This window comes from Somniosus microcephalus, chromosome 2 (assembly GCF_052327205.1).
Source record: "Somniosus microcephalus isolate GS21.2 chromosome 2, FLI_Smic_1.0, whole genome shotgun sequence".
In the NCBI taxonomy this organism is placed as follows: domain Eukaryota; kingdom Metazoa; phylum Chordata; class Chondrichthyes; order Squaliformes; family Somniosidae; genus Somniosus; species Somniosus microcephalus.
In genome coordinates, this window is record NC_140988.1 from 110,396,885 (window position 1) to 110,414,262 (window position 17,378).

A 17,378-nucleotide genomic window follows, 5' to 3' on the forward strand; every position below is an offset into this window, starting at 1 on the left:
TCCTCTGCCATTGTGCAAGAGTGGTTGAGAAGCCTGCAGAGGTGGAGAAGCTTGCTGGACACTTTGAAAGCACCATGAATGATGACATCATACTGTGGGGATTTCAGACTCAAATTGGACAATTAACAAGGCTTCCCACATGCTGGGAATTAATTGGCCACTTGAGGGAAAATTGCGTGGAGCTGGCTGACACTTTTTTATGTGTGTCAGAAACCCCACATTCGGGGAAACCCGACCATTTCCCACACAAGCCAAAAATCGGGGCCCAAGTCTCTTTGCTGGGAGCAAGCGGAATCCAAGCAGAAGCAGCACAAGGAGCGCCGTCAACCCAAGAACCCCACCCACCCGTCCCTTCAACCACTGTCTGCCCCACCTGTGACAGAGACTGCAGGTCCCGCATTGGACTCATCACTGAGAACTAATTTTTAACGTGGTAGCAAGTCATCCTCGGTTCCGAGGAACTGCCTAAGAAGAGAAGAAGACAGGCAGCGATAAAGAGATGGCAAAAATATTAAATAATTACTTTGCTTCAGTATTTACCAGGGAGATAGAACAGGTGAACATGACACCAGATGCTGAGATTCATCATGAGTTAACTGCATTTAAAATAAAAAGAGGAGATATATTAAATAAACTAATCAAACTCAAAGAGGATAAAACCTCTGGTCCAGATGGATTACATCAGTGCATTTTAAAAGAATCTAGGGAAGAGATAGCAGAAGCATTACTACATATATTTAATAATTCGTTAGAACAAGGTGTAGTGCCAGAGGACTGGCGGATAGCTAATGTAATACCTGATGCGCTATCAATTACTCATAAAAGACTGAGAGTTAAGAGAGTAACTAAAGGCTTTTATTAGCAAAAGAATGAAGGTCTGCCTCGAGCGGTCGACCGGTCCAGAAATACAAAGGGCTGGGGAGCAGTCACCTTTATACTAGGACTTGTGGGAGGAGTCAGCCGAGGCATGTCCAGGCATGTACACAGTGGAATACAAACAGTGGTTTACCACATTCACCCCTTGTTTAAAATTGAGTCCGGCGGGGTGAAGTGTATTAAAAGTTAGTGTATTGGAGTCTCTCCGGAGGTCTTGTCTGCCGCTGTGATCGGCGTGGCGACGGCAGGGGTAGTGGAGCTTCCGGCGTCGAGTCCTGCGTGGGCTGTGGCACGGGCGTGTCGTCCTCGTAGATGTCGAGCGGGTCGCGGGGCCCAGGCCTGCCGTCTGCTGGGGCTGGATATCGGATCGTTGGGGGGGGGTGGTAGTGAGTGGTGGGTTACTGCGGCCCCCAAGGGTGCAAGGTCTCTTATGGAGACTGTGTCCTCCCGCCCGTCCGGGTATGCAATGTAAGCATACTGGGGGTTGGCGTGGAGGAGGTCGACCCTCTCGACCAGAGGGTCCGTTTTATGGGTCCTCACGTGCCTTCTCAGTAGGACCGGCCCTGGGGACGTCAGCCATGGCGGTAGCGATGTCCCCGATGTGGACTTCCTTGGGAAGACAAACATTTTCTCATGAGGGGTGGCGTTAGTGGCAGTGCAGAGCAGTGACCGAATAGAGTGGAGCGCATCGGGGAGCACATCCTGCCAGCGGGAGGTTGGAAGGCCCCTAGACTTTAAGGCTAGCAGGGCGGCCTTCCAAACTGTCGCATTTTCTCTTTCCACCTGTCCGTTCCCCCGGGGGTTGTAACTGGTGGTCCTGCTTGTGGCAATACCCCTAGTTAGCAGGTACTGACGGAGTTCGTCGCTCATAAACGATGAGCCCCGGTCGCTATGGATATAGCTGGGGAAACCGAACAGGGTGAAGAGGTCGTTCAGACATTTAATGACCATGGCACTGGTCATGTCCGGGCAGGGGATGGCGAACGGGAAACGGGAGTACTCATCAATAATATTGAGGAAGTACACATTGCGGTCGGAGGAGGGGAGAGGCCCTTTTAAATCAATGCTCAGGCGCTCAAAGGGGCGAGTGGCTTTTATCAGGTGGGCCCTGTCTGGTCTATAAAAGTGCGGTTTGCACTCAGCGCAGACTTGGCAGTTCCTGGTCATGGTCCTGACCTCCTCAATAGAGTAAGGCAGGTTGCGGGCCTTGATGAAGTGGAAGAACCTGGTGACCCCCGGGTGGCAGAGGTCATTGTGGAGGGCCCGCAGTCTATCGATCTGCGCGCTGGCGCAGGTGCCACGCGATAGCGCATCCGGGGGTTCATTGAGCTTCCCGGGCCGGTACAAGATCTCGTAATTGTAGGTGGAAAGTTCGATTCTCCACCTCAAGATCTTGTCATTTTTGATTTTGCCCCTCTGCTTGTTGTTAAACATGAAAGCAACTGAACGTTGGTCAGTGAGCAGGGTAAATCGTTTTCCGGCCAGGTAGTGCCTCCAATGACGCACAGCCTCCACAATCGCCTGGGCCTCCTTCTCAACAGCGGAGTGTCTGGTCTCCGGGCCTTGGAGGGTTCGTGAAAAGAAGGCCACGGGTCTCCCCGCCTGATTGAGGGTAGCGGCCAGGGCAAAGTCGGACGCGTCGCTTTCCACCTGGAAGGGGATGGATTCGTCCACTGCGTGCATGGTGGCTTTGGCAATGTCTTCCTTGATACGGTGGAAGGCTAAGCGGGCCTCTGCCGTCAAGGGAAAAGAGGTGGACTTGATCAGCGGATGGGCCTTGTCCGCATAGTAGGGGACCCACTGGGTATAATAGGAGAAAAACCCTAGGCACCTCTTCAGGGCCTTGGGGCAGTGGGAGTTCCATAAGGGGACGCATCCGGTCGGGGTCGGGGCCGATGACTCCGTGTTCCACAACACAGCCAAGGATGGCGAGGCGGTTTGTGCGGAATATGCACTTCTCCTTGTTATATGTCAGGTTCAGGAGTTGGGCGGTGCGGAGGAATTTTTCGAGGTTTGCGTCATGGTCCTGCAAGTCACGGCCCCAGATGGTCACATTGTCCAGATATGGGAAAGTGGCCTGCAACGCATTTTGATCTACCATCCGGTCCATCTCCCTTTGGAAGAGGGAGACCCCGTTGGTGACGCCAAAGGGAACCCTAAGGAAGTGGTAGAGGCGGCCGTTTGCCTCAAAGGCAGTATACTGGCGGTCCTCAGGGCGGATAGGGAGCTGGTGGTACGCTGATTTCAAGTCAATGGTCGAGAAGACGCCGTACTGCGTGATCTGGTTGACCATATCAGCTATGCGGGGGAGTGGGTAGGCGTCCAGCAGGGTGTAGCGATTTATTGTCTGGCTGTAGTCGAAGACCAGGCGCTGCTTCTCGCCGGTCTTAACGACCACAACCTGGGCTCGCCAGGGGCTGGTGCTGCCCTCAATAATCCCTTCCTTCAGGAGCCACTCCACTTCGGTTTTAATGAAAACCCTGTCCCCGGCACTGTATCGCCTGCTCTTTGTGGCGATGGGCTTACAGTCGGGGGTGAGGTTAGCAAACAGTGGGGGGGGGGTGACTCTGAGTGTGGAGAGGTTGCACCTGGTGCGCGGCGGGCAATTTGGGAGCTGCTGGCTGCGGACTGTGAGTGGGGGTAGGGGTCCACCGTACGCCATCGTAACACTTTTAAGGTGGCACTGAAAATCTAACCCCAGCAGGACGGCAGCGCAGAGGTCGGGCAGGACCAGAAGTTTAAAATGATCGTACACGGTCCCGTCTACTACGAGTGTCACTACGCAGTAGCCGCCGATGTCCGCCGACTGGGACTCGGAGGCCATAGAAATCCGCTGGTGCGCAGGCAGGACTGGGAGAGAGCAACGCCGCACCGTGTCGGGGTGGATGAAGCTCTCCGTGCTCCCAGAGTCAAAAAGGCAGATTGTATCGTGGCCATTTACCTTAATGTCCATTGTAGAACTGGCCAGCTGGTGCGGTCTCGCTTGGTCCAGTGTAACGGATGCCAGCGTAGGGGTCGGTGTGTCACTGCGGGTATCAGATGAGGCGGTGTTGGGGGCCTGCTGCGTTCCGGCTGTCGTCCAAGATGGCGGCGTCCATGATCCCCATGTGGCTGGAGGCGTCCAAAATGGCTGCTGTACCGGTGGTTCGCACATGGCCGGGGAGGCCCAAGATGGCGGCCCGCATGGCCCACACGCGGCGCTGCTGGGGTTCGGGGTGGCTTTGGCCCTGCAGACGTTAGCGTAGTGTCCCTTCTTCCCGCAGCCCGAGCAGATCGCGTTTTTCGCCGGGCAGCGCGCTCTGGGGTGTTTTGCATGGCCACAGAAGTAGCATTTCTGGCCTTGGGGCACTGCTGTCTGGCCTTGGGACACTGCTGCGGTAGTTGGGCCGTTGCTGGGGTGTGGCTGGGGTGGCACGGCGCTATGAGGCGGTCCTACCGTGTCCCAGGCTGTCATTCCCCGCGGCGTCCACGGTGCAGAGGAGTAGGCATCCATGCCCCGGTAGGCTGCATCCAATGATAGTGCGAGTTCAGAGGCCTTGTTGAGGTCGAGGTCACTCTGCTCCAACAGTCGCTGTCGGGTGTAATTGGATCTGTGGCCCGCTACAAAAGCGTCCCGGATAAGTTCCTCTGTGTACACGGCGGCCTTTACATCCTTACAACCACAGGCCCGGCCAAGCACAGACAGTGCCTGAAGGTATTCCACGGTCGATTCCCCAGGTTGTTGTTTACGACTCCCCAGAAGGTGCCTGGCGTACACTTCGTTCACTGGGCGCGTGTACTGGTCCTTGAGGAGCTTGATAGCGCCCGCGTACGAGGTCGCGTCTTGGATGACCGAGTACACTCGGTGGTTCACTTTGGAGGTCAGGACATCCAGTTTGTCCTCGTCCGATTTGATTGCTGCGGAGGCGGTCAGGAATTTTTCGAAACACTTAAGCCAGTGAGTAAACTTGGTGGATGAGTCCGCCTCCCGATGATCTAAGTCCAGGCATGCTGGTGTGAGGATCTTCTCCATTATAAAAATTTTGTTAATAAAATTGATGCGCTATCAATTACTCATAAAAGACTGAGAGTTAAGAGAGTAACTAAAGGCTTTTATTAACAAAAGAATGAAGGTCTGCCTCGAGTGGTCGACCGGTCCAGAAATACAAAGGGCTGGGAAGCAGTCACCTTTATACTAGGACTTGTGGGAGGAGTCAGCCGAGGCATGTCCAGGCATGTACACAGTGGAATACAAACAGTGGTTTACCACAATACCTATATTTAAGAAGGGAGATAGAACATGTCCAGGGAACTATAGGCTAGTCAGCTTAACATTGGTAGTAGGAAAAATAATGGAATCCCTACTAAAGGAGAAAATAGAAGAACATCTCGAAACTAAAAATATAATAATAGTCAGCATGGATTTCAAAAGGGAAAATCTTGCTTGATCAACCTCATTGCATTTTTTGAAGAGGTAACAGGGGGAGTAGAAAATGGTAATGTAGTAGGTGTAATTTATCTAGATTTTCAAAAGGCTTTCGATAAGGTACCACATAATAGACTAATGAACAAGGTCAGAGAATGCGGAGTCGGGGACAAGTAGCAGAATGGATAGCTAGCTGGCTTCAAGACAGAAAGCAGAGAATAGGGGTAAAGGGTAGCTATTCAGAGTGGCAGAAGGTGGGAAGTAGTTTTCCACAAGGATCAGTGCTGTGACCACTGTTGTTCACAATTTATATTAACGATTTAGACTTTGGAATCAAAAACACAATTTCTAAATTTGTGGATGGCACCAAATTGGGGGGCGGGGGGGTGGATAGTCAATACTGAGGAAGACTGCAACAAATTACTGGAACACATTAATAAACTTGCAGAATGGACATATAATTGGCAAATGAATTTCAACACAGATAAATGTGAGGTATTACATTTTGGTAGGAAGATTAGGGAGGTCACTTATTACTTGGAGGGTGAGAGTCTGGGTGGGGCAGAGGAGCAAAGGGATCTCTGAGTACAAATACACAACTCACTAAAAGTAGCGACACAGGTTAACAGGGCCATAAAAAAAGCAAACCAAGCACTAGGGTTTACTTCTGCAGGGATAGAATTGGAAAGTAGTGAAGTTATGCTAAACTTGCATCAAACCTTGGTTAGACCACACTTGGAGTACTGCGTACAATTCTGGTCGCCATATTACAAAAGGATATAGAGGTACTGGAGAGGGTGCGGAGAAGATTTACAAGGATGATACCAGAAATGCGAGGGTATACCTATTAGGAAAGGATGAACAGGCTGGGTCTTGAAAAGAGACGGCTGAGGCGTGACCTAATAGAGGTCTTTAAAATTATGAAAGGTTTTGATAGAGTAGATACAGAGAGAATGCTTCCACTTGTGGGGAAGAGCAAAACTAGAGGCCATCAATATAAGATAGTCACCAAGAAAGTAAATAGGGTATTCAGAAGAAGCTTCTTTACCCAGAGAGTGGGGAGAATGTGGAACTTGCTATCACAGGGAGTGGCTGAAGCGAAAAGTATAGATGTATTTAAGGGATGGTTAGATAAGCCTATGAGGGAGAAGGGAATAGTGGGTTATGCCGATAGAGTTAGATGAGGAAAGACAGGAGGAGGCTCGAGTGGAGCATAAATGCCGGCATGGACTGGTTGGGCCGAATGGCCTGTTTCTGTCCTGAATATCCTATGTAATCCTATGTAATCTTGGTCTTCCAAGTACACATTGTGCAATAATCTTTCACCAGAATGTTGCAGCTGCATGCACAAATACTGAGGTCTTCTAGCACCATCAGAAGCTTCTCCAAGTGCTGAATGTGATGGAAAGCAAACTGACCCATGAGAAAGACGAATATTGATTGAGTAAAACAATAATCCCTAGATTCAGCTCTAAAACTCGATTTCAGTTCTTGTGTGGAAGTGGAATGTATTTAGTGCTGCAAGATATATTGTGTTAGTACAATGTTGGCTGAAAGTAAAGATGGCAATCTGTCATGTTTTATCTGGATTATGTGCTGTCATAGCCATTTCTAGCAGTGCCCAATGGTTTTATCTTATGTTCATTGTACCATGAAATACTTCTGTGATTTGTGTCATTATGCAGACAAATAAGTTGGGGGCAGTTTTTGAAGCTTAATGAGAGACCGCTGTTAAAAAGTAAGCGGTAGCCCTGAGTTTATGTAAAACATTATTATACCAGATATAAGCTGTGTATAATTTTTGTCAGTTAGTAAATATAAAGGCCTAGAAATTGAGTTTGCGCTGCGCCAGGGCTTTAGCGCCGGAAGTTAGCGCCGGCGCTAAAGCCCTTTGCGCGCGCCAAAAATTCAGTAGCGCCGCGCCCAAACGGCTGCCGGCGCTACTGAAGGGTTTTAGCGCCTGAAAACTGGCGCAACGTGCCGCATTGCGGCGCTATTCCGGCGCTGCGGCGCCCGCTGCGGTGCGGCAGGCTCGGGAAGTGCAGGCCTCCTCCTTCCGTTAAGGAGGAGCTGCCTGCACCCGGCCGCGGCCCGCGCAAATCTCATCAAAAATGAGCCCGGCACCTCGGACAAGTGCCGGGCTTGCATCTGTTCCGGGGGGGGGGGGGGAGAAGTCCGGGGAGGGAGCTGCGGGCAGGCGGCCAGCGGGAAAGCGGCCGGCCGCCGCGCCTCCTTAAAGCGCCGGCGCAGACTCTGGCATCACTCGTTTGCCGGAGTCTTAGTTGCGGCTGCCACTGGCGAGGCGGCCGCAACTGAATTTCGGCTTGGGGCCGGGTTACCACGGCAACCGGGACGCTGCGCACACCGATGACGTCATCGGTGCCGGCGCAGCGCTACCGGTCTACCGCCGCGGAAGGGCGCCAGGCAATTTAGGAACTGGCGCCAATTGCAGCGCTAGGCCCTCTAGCGCCGCAAAATCGGTGCTAAGGGCACTGAATTTCTAGGCCAAAATATCTAGGGGATGGAGGCATAGGAGAGCGTTCCAGAACTGCAACTCAGTCTGAGGGACCAAATACCTAATTTCATGGTCATTGCTGTACATTTGAACTGTAATCATTTGGCTCCTAATACACACTTGTATATAAATATTCAGTTTGCTTTCTGCATATCTGAGAACAGAACTTACTGCTGTACACACTTTAGCTGTGATTATGATCATTAATGTTAGTTATGCAAATAGTAACAGAAGTCCTCAATAGGTAGAGCTAGTGATTTGGTGCTATGCATGTCTACACATTACACATGAAGTATAATTTGCTGCACCAGTATGACAGTTTTCTATTAAAAAAATCACTCAGAAAATTGTTGATTTTTGAGCAGATCTCTTTGATAACAAATTACTTGGTGCCACAAATCACGTGCCTTATTGAAGGTAAGACTTCCATCCTCCAATTGTCAGTTTTAAGAAGTTTCAATAAGGGTCAACAACAGTAACTTGCATTTACATAGTGCCTTTAATGTAGTAAACGTCACAGGAGGAGAAGTGGATGACTAGCATGGTCTGGGATGTGGGGTTGGAAGAAGTTGCGCCACACCAAACCACTTGTCCTAATTGTTGAGGAATTCTCTTACTATTTGTACAAATAATGTAAATACCATAATTACAGCTGAAACATTTCAGAAATTACCTACGTTTTTGGTTGCAAGTTATACTGCAGTGTCAGGCCCAGTTTGAAACTGCCTGGTGATGTTATAAGTGATGTATTAATATATATGTCTCCCCTTTTCAGGGATGGAGCTCCTTACTGTGAGGCTGATTACCATTCTCAGTTTGGTATCAAATGTGAACGCTGCACGAAATTCATTACTGGCAGAGTATTGGAGGTAAGAATTAATATGGTGCGTTTTTCAAAAATTTTACAGCTCTTCTATTTTTCCTCCTCTATTTTTCCTCTTTTTCTCCCCTTCTCTTCGGAATACACAGGCCTGGATTTTCCATATTTTTTACACCCAATTTTTGGTGGTTTTCAAGTGCACGAAATGGGGGTGGGGAAGTGATGAGCTGGATCCCTAACCCTGAAAATTATGTCCTCCATTTTCCACTGGATGTTACGCCAGTGAGAGCAGATACCACACAAATACTGTGGCAGAAATTAAATAAAATTTTAATAAAGTTGTAATGCTGGACGTTGAGCACCCTCTGAGCAAAGTAAAACTTTGGGACATTGAAACTCACTCTCTGCTTTCTTAGTTTATTCAGGTGGCCCATAGTTCTACCCGGCCCCATCACCTCAATCACAATATTTACTTGCATGTTGCCTTCGCCTTTAATAATTTTAGATAACTGGATCAGATCCCTTCTAAGTCTATATCTCGCCAGCAAATACAAGCCCAAAGTCTCAAGTTTATCTTCATAGTTCAATAATCTCAGGCCAAGATTATCCTTGTTACCCTTCTCTGCACCTTCTCGAGAACTTCAATGTCCTTCCTGAGGTGGTTGGTGACCTCGCTCCATTCACCTGGCTCTTGTGCTTTCCTGGAGGATGGTCTTTAGCCTTAAATTGGGCCATCATCAGCTGCAGCAAGACCACCAAATCTTCAGAATCAAAGTGAGAGGGGTTGCACACATGTTTCTGCTGTGTCATTGTGAACAATTAGTCCACTTTTCTGGCAAAACCACAGCTCTCTTTTATGGAAAGCTGCAATCATAAGAACATAAGAAATAGGAGCAGGAGTAGGCCATATGGCCCCTCAAGCTGATCTTCGACCTCAACTCCACTTTCCTGCTTGATCCCCATATCCCTTGATTCTACTAGAGTCCAAAAATCTATCGCTCTCTGCCTTGAATATACTCAACAACTCAGCATCCACAGCCCTCTACGGCAGAGAATTCCAAAGATTCACAACCCTCTGAATGAAGAAATTCCTCCTCATCTCGGTCTTAAATGGCTTACCCCTTACCCTGAGATGATGCCCCCTGTGGTAAACCACTTTTATCGTTCACTATCGTTACACTATAGTTATCACTGTTATATCGTTACTCTATGGTTATGACTGTTCACACTGTTGTATCACTATACGAGGTCGCCTCTTGTCACGCTGCTATACCTGGGCTGACCACTGCTGACTCCGCACATGACTCCACCTACCTGCCCAGGTATAAAGGTAGTCGACTGGCTGGCATTCCTCCTTGTTGTATCCGATCACCCACGAGGGTGGGCTCTGTTATTTAGCCAATAAAAACCTATAGTTACTTTCTTAACTCGTCGCTTTTCATTGGATGAATTGATAGGTATATCAATTTTATTGGCTAAATTTTAAAATGTCGACACTTGAGCAGTCAAACAACCAGCCAAACGACCAGCCAAGCGACCAGCCAGACGCCCAGCTACAACAGCCACAGCAGCCGGCCTGGCTGCGAGCCCTCAGACCACCGTACCTGGACCTAAACCCACAGGCAGCAAACTCAGCCCTCGACTTCGAACACTGGCTGAGCTGCTTCGAAGCCTACCTGGGAGAATCCGGCGTGCCTCAGAAATCCATGCTAAGAGTTCTGAACGCCCAAGTGAGCCCTAAAGTATTCACACTCATCCGGGACCTTAAAACATACGAGGACGCCATCAACCGGCTGAAAAGACAGTACCAAACCCCGGTAAATTCCATGTATGCCAGACACCTCCTAAGATCCCGCCCGCAACAGCCAGGAGAGCCCGTGGAGGAATTTTTACGGGTGCTACAAGCACTCGGCAGAGACTGTAACTTTAAAGCGGTAACGGCGGCAGAAAATACTGAAGACAATGTCCGCGATGCCTTCGTGAAAGGCCTGCGGTCCGACTACTCACGGCAAAGACTACTGGAAGCAAGGGACCTCGACCTGGACAAAGCTGCAGCCCTCGCTCTCTCTCTAGAGGTGGCCCATCGGGACCTCGAGGCATACTCAAGGTACTGTAACTCGCGACCCTGGGACTTGGGACCGACCCCGACCGCGATACCCCCCGCAACAACCCCCCCCGGGACCTACCTCAGCGTCGGCGTCCCGGACCCGATCGAGACCGCCACCCCCGGTACCGGCTCCGACATCAGACCCCCGCGATCGGGCCGCCGGCTGCTTCTTCTGCGGCCAGGGAAACACCCGAGGTCGCGCTGCCCAGCCAGGAACTCTACCTGCTCAAACTGCATGAAGAAAGGCCACTTCGCTAAGGCCTGCAGAGGTGGATCATCAGAGGCCAGCAGTGCCTCATGCGAGCTGTGGGGGCGGCCATCTTCCTTCAAGGCAACAGAGGCCAGCATCCCCACATGTGAGTCATGGGGGCGGCCATCTTTGATACAGGCAACCGACACCAGCAGTGCCTCATGTGAGTTATGGGGGCAGCCATCTTCTCCGCCATTTTGTCCAACCTCGTGGGAGACGCCATTTTACCTACCACGCCCGACCGCCACCGTGCCTCTAGACCCGACTACCGCCTCAACCGCAGACTACAACAACTCGCTCAGCTATACACTAGCCTCCGTCACACTGGACCAGGCCCGCCCGCATCACCTGTCCAAGTCGATGATGGACATCAAAGTAAACGGCCACGCCACGACCTGCCTGTTCGACAGCGGAAGCACGGAGAGCTTCATCCACCCAGACACGGTGAGCCACTACTCCCTCCCTGTCCTGCCAACGCGCAACCGGATCTCGATGGCATCGAGGTCACACGCCACAGACATCAGCGGCTACTGTGTTGTGACCCTGTCGGTTAAGGGTACGGAGTATAAAAATTTTAAACTCCTCGTCCTGCCCCAGCTATGCGCTGCCGTCCTACTAGGCCTAGACTTCCAATCCCACCTCCAAAGCGTCACGCTAGCATACGGCGGACCCCTCCCCCCACTCACAGTCGACAACCAGCAGATTTTAAACCGCCCACCGCGTAACACCTGCGGCCTATCCACCCTCAAGGTCCCGCCACCTTCCCTGTTCGCTAACCTCACCCCCGACTGCAAACCCGTCGCTACCAAGAGCAGGCGGTACAGCGCCGGGGACAGAGCTTTCATTAGCTCTGAGGTGCAGCGTCTCCTGAAGGAGGGCATCATCGAGGGGAGCACCAGCCCCTGGCGTGCCCAGGTCGTGGTCGTTAAGACCGGCAATAAAAACCGCCTGGTCATCGACTACAGCCAGACCATAAACAGGTACACCCAGCTGGACGCATACCCCCTTCCCCGCATATCTGATATGGTCAATCAGATTGCGCAGTACCGGGTATTCTCCACCATCGACCTTAAGTCGGCCTATCACCAACTCCCTATCCGCCCTGAGGACCGCCAGTATACAGCCTTCGAGGCGAACGGCCGCCTCTACCACTTCCTTAGGGTTCCCTTCGGCGTCACCAACGGGGTTTCGGTCTTCCAAAGGGAGATGGACCGGATGGTTGACCAGAACGGGCTGCACGCCACGTTCCCCTATCTAGATAACGTCACCATCTGCGGCCGCGACCGGCAGGACCACGATGTTAATCTGGAGAGATTCCTCCGTACAGCCCAACGGCTGAACCTCACCTACAATAAGGATAAATGTGTGTTTAACACCTCGCGCCTTGCCATCCTCGGCTGTGTAGTAGAGAACGGAGTCATCGGCCCCGACCCCGAAAGAATGCGCCCCCTCATGGAGCTACCCCTCCCCCACTGTCCAAAGGCACTGAAGAGAACCCTGGGGCTCTTCGCCTACTATGCCCAATGGGTGCCCAATTATGCGGACAAAGCCAGACCCCTCATGAAGTCCACATCCTTCCCCCTTACGGAGGAAGCGTGCGCAGCCTTCTCCCTCATTAAGGGAGACATTGCCAAGGCCACAATGCACGCAGTGGATGAGTCCATCCCCTTCCAAGTCGAGAGCGATGCATCCGACTTCGCCCTAGCCGCCACCCTTAACCAGGAGGGGAGACCGGTGGCCTTCTTCTCAAGGACCCTACAGGGCCCTGAGATCCGACACTCGTCGGTCAAGAAGGAGGCCCAGGCGATTGTGGAGGCGGTACGACGCTGGAGGCACTACCTGGCAGGCAAACGATTTACCCTCCTTACCGACCAACGTTCGGTCGCTTTTATGTTTAATAACAAGCTGAGGGGCAAAATCAAGAATGACAAGATCTTGAGGTGGAGAATCGAGCTCTCCACCTATGATTATGATATCTTGTACCGGCCAGGTAAGCTGAACGAACCCCCCGATGCTCTGTCATGAATTACATGCGCCAGCGCGCAAAGTGATAGACTTCAGACCCTCCACAACGACCTCTGCCACCCCAGGGTCACCAGACTTTACCACTTCATTAAGGCCCGCAACCTGCCCTACTCCATCGAGGAGGTCAGGACCATGACCAGGAACTGCCAGACCTGTGCCGAGTGCAAACCGCACTTCTTTAGGCCGGACAGAGCAAGCCTGATCAAGGCCACCCGCCCCTTCGAGCGCCTGAGCATCGACTTTAAGGGGCCCCTCCCGTCCTCTGACCGTAATGTGTACTTCCTCAACATTGTTGATGAGTACTCCCGTTTCCCCTTTGCCTTCCCCTGCCCAGACATGACCAGTACCACGGTCATTAAATGCCTGAACGACCTCTTCGCCTTGTTCGGGTTCCCAAACTATATACATAGTGACCGGGGCTCCTCCTTCATGAGCGAGGAACTCCTTCAGTTCCTACTAGCGAGAGGTATTGCTGCAAGCAGGACCACCAGCTACAACCCCCGAGGGAACGGCCAGGTGGAAAGAGAGAACGCGACGGTATGGAAGGCCGTCCTCTTAGCCTTAAAGTCTAAGGGCCTCCCAACCTCCCGCTGGCAGGAAGTCCTTGATAGGTATATCACCCCCTAGTTCTAGACAATCCAGCCAGGGGAAACAACCTCTCAGCGTCTACCCTGTCAATCCCCTTCAGAATGTTGTATGTTTCAATGAGATCACCTCTCATTCTTCTAAACTCCAGAAAGTATAGGCCCATTCTATACAATCTCTCATCATAGGACAGCCCTCCAAGGCAAATATATCCTTCCTTAGATAAGGAGACCAAAACTGTACACAGTACTCCAGGTGTGGTCTCACCAATCCCCTGTACAATTGTAGCAAGACTTCCTTACTCTTATACTCCAACCCCCTTGCAATAAATCGCCAAGTTGGACAGCCAGGGGTAATGTGCAGGCCAGGTGTGTGGAAGAAGCCGAGGGGAAACATTGAGAAAGACAGAGGAAACATCGAGAGAGAGAGAGGGGTAACATCGAGAGAGACCAAGATGGAAACATCGAGAAAGACTGAGGGGGCACTTTATTTATTTAATTTATTTAATTAATTAATTAATTAATTAAATTTATTTAATTATAAGTTGTGAGTTCCTCACGATGCTCTCCCAGTGCGGCCACCCTGTAACCAGGGATTATTCTAGAAGCCTGGGTAGAAATATCAATGTATTTACTGTAGAAATTACTTTTTTTACATTATTGCTTGTTCATTTTATGTGCTGTCTTTTTATGTCTTTTATTTATTTTATGTCTGCTTTATTTATATTTAAAGTATGTATGCGTGTATATGTCGGTATGTGTTTTTTTGTGATGGCGCCGATGAAGATGGCTGCCGTCCTTGCGAGCTCCGTGCGTACCAGGCAGCGAAGTGTTCTTGCTGCTGGGTGCTCTCGACTCGTCAAGAAAAAAGCATTTCACTGACTAGATTACACTTCTTGTATTTAGTTATGTGACCAATAAAATTGAAATTAAATGCCAACATGCCATTTGCCTTCCTTATTGCTTGCTGTACCTGCATGCTAACTTTCTATGTTTCTTGTACGAGGACACCCAAATCTCTCTAAACCTCAACATTTAAAAGTTTCTCACCATTTAAAAAATATTCTGTTTTTCTTGAAGGTGGCAGGGCAGGTTGCGAGAGCAGTTAAAAAAGCTTATGGGATCCTGGGCTTCATGAATAGAAGTATAGAGTATAACAGCATGGAAATTATGATAAACCTGTATAAAACACTAGTTCAGCCTCAACTGGAGTATTGTGTCCAATTCTGGGAATCGCAGTTTAGGAAGGAGGTGAAGGCCTTAGAGAGGGTGCAGAAAAGATTTACAAGAATGGTTCCAGGGATGAGGGACTTCAGTTATGTGGATAGACTGGAGAAGTTGGGGTTGTTCTCCTTAGAGCAGAGAAGATTAAGAGGAGATTTGATAGAGGTGTCCAAAATCATGAGGGATCTAGATAGAGAAAAACTGTTCCCATTGGCAGAAGGGTCGAGAACCAGAGGACACAGATTTAAGGTGATTGGCAAAAGAACAAAGGCAACATAAGAAAAAACTTTTTTACACAGCGAGTGGTTAGGATCTGGAATGCACTGCCTGAAGGGGTGGTGGAGGCAGACTCAATCACGGCTTTCAAAAGGGAGTTGGATAAGTACCTGAAAGAAAAAAAATTGCAGGGCTCTGGGGAAAGGGCGGGGGAGTGGGACTAGCTGAAGTGTTCTTGCAAGGAGCCGGCACGCGCTCGACGGGCCGAATGGCCTTCCATGCTGTAACCATTCTATGATTCTATTCTTCCTACCAAAGCGAAAAACCTCACATTTCCCTACCTTATACTCCATCTGCCACATTACTGCCCACTCACTTAGTCTATCTATATCCCTTTGCAGACTCTTTGGCCTAGAAATTCACTATGGCCCCGCCAGCTGGCTAGCGCCCAAAAGTTAGCGCTGGGCGCGAGCCAGTTGCGACCGTCAGAAATTCAGTTTTTGCGCCCCAAGTCGGAACCGGGCGCTATTCCAGGGTGTGCCCGCCCCTGCTTGGGGCGCTGAAGCTGAATTTCAGCGCTGTAGGCGCCGCTGCACCACCCGCTGCGGAGCGGCAGGCTGCGGTACTGCAGGCCTCCTTCCCTTAAGGGGGAGGTGCCTGCAACGGGGAGATCGCCGCTGGATTGTGCCGGCAAATGAGCCCGGCACCACGGAGAAGTGCTGGCCTCGCGGAAAGCAGCCGGCAATGCCGCGGAGGGGGGGGGTGGAGGAGGCCGGGGAAGGAGGTGCGGGCAGGCGGCCGCCGAAAAAGCGGCTGGCTGCACCTCCACCTTAAAGCGCCCCACTAAGGCTACAGTACGGCCCCGTGTTCTGATCGCTGTTTGCGGCCGCTGCGGAAGAGGCGGCCGCAACTAAATATGGGGGTCGGGGCGGAACCGGGGCACTGCGCACACCGATGATGTCATCGGTGCCGGCGCAGCGCTAACGGCTACCGCCGCCATTACCGCTGCGCTGAATACCAGCGCAAACTCCTCTATTGGCGCAGAAGCCCTCTTTGGGCGGTAACTGGCCGCAAAGCTGGCAGCGCCTTACTGAATTTCTAGGCCTTTGTGTCCTCCTCACAGCTTACTGTCCCACCTAGCTTTGTATCGTCAGCAAACTTGGATACATTACACTCGGTCCCTTCATCTAGGTCATTAATATAGATTGTAAATAGCTGAGGCCCCAGCACTGATCCTTGCGGCACCCCACTAGTTACAGCCTGCCAACCCAAAAAAGACCCGTTTATCCCTACTCTCTGTTTTCTGTCCATTAGCCAATCCTCTATCCATGCTACTTTATTACACCCAACCCCATGAGCCCTTATCTTGTGTAATAACCTATTATGTGGCACCTTATCAAATGCCTTTTGGAAATCCAAATACACTACATCCACTGGTTCCCCTTTACCTATCCTGTTAATTACATCTTCAGAAACTCTAATAAATTTGGCAAACACGATTTCCCTTTCATAAAACCATGTTGACTCTGCCTAATCATGTTATGATTTTCCAAGTGCCCTGATACCACGTCCTTAACAATGGATTCTAGCATTTTCATGACGATTGATATCAGGCTAACTGACCTGTAGTTCCCTGTTTTTTCTCTCCCTCCTTTCTTGAATAGCAGGGTTACATTTGCTACCTTCCAATCTGTTCTAGAATCTAAGGAATTTTGGAAGATCAAAATGAATGCATCTACTATCTCTGCAGCCACCTCTTTTAGAACCCTAGAATGTAGGCCATCAGGTCCAGGGGCTTTAAGTCTCATTAGTTTCTCTAGTACTTTTTCTCTACTTATATTAATTACATTAAGTTCCTCACCCTCATTAGACCCTTGATTCCCCACCATTTTTGGTATGCTTTTTATGTCTTCTACTATAAAGACAGATACAAAATATTTATTAAATGTTTCTGCCATTTCCTTATTCCCCATAATAATTTCTCCTGTCTCAGCCTCTAATGTTTACTTTTGCTACTCTCTTCCTTTTTACATACTTGTAGAAGCTCTTACAATCTGCTTTTATATTTCTTGCTAGTTTTCTCTCATTCTATTTTTTCCCTTTTTATCAATTTTTTGGTCATCCTTTAATGGTTTCTGAAACTCCCCCAATCCTCAGGCTTACTACTATTCTTTGCAACATTATATGCTTCTTCTTTCAATCTAATGCTATCCTTAACTTCTTTAGTTAGCCACTCATACCTATGTAATTGGCTTCATTTGAGTTCAAGACTCTAGTTTCGGACTTAGGCAAGTCACCCTCAAACCTAATGTGAAATTATATCATATTATGATCACTCTGCACCAGAGGATCCTTT

General features: G+C 50.1%; 1 protein-coding gene across 6 annotated transcripts in view; it reads left to right on the forward strand.

Annotated features, from left to right (window-relative positions):
- Positions 1 to 17,378, forward strand: part of ablim2 (actin binding LIM protein family, member 2) — a 647,794-nt gene that overhangs the window by 310,002 nt on the left and 320,414 nt on the right. For all 6 annotated transcript variants that reach the window (XM_085961823.1, XM_085961814.1, XM_085961859.1 and 3 more), the window contains exon 6: positions 8,572 to 8,665. In XM_085961823.1, the coding sequence (XP_085817949.1) occupies positions 8,572 to 8,665 (94 nt within the window). The remainder of the gene's footprint in view (positions 1 to 8,571; positions 8,666 to 17,378) is intronic.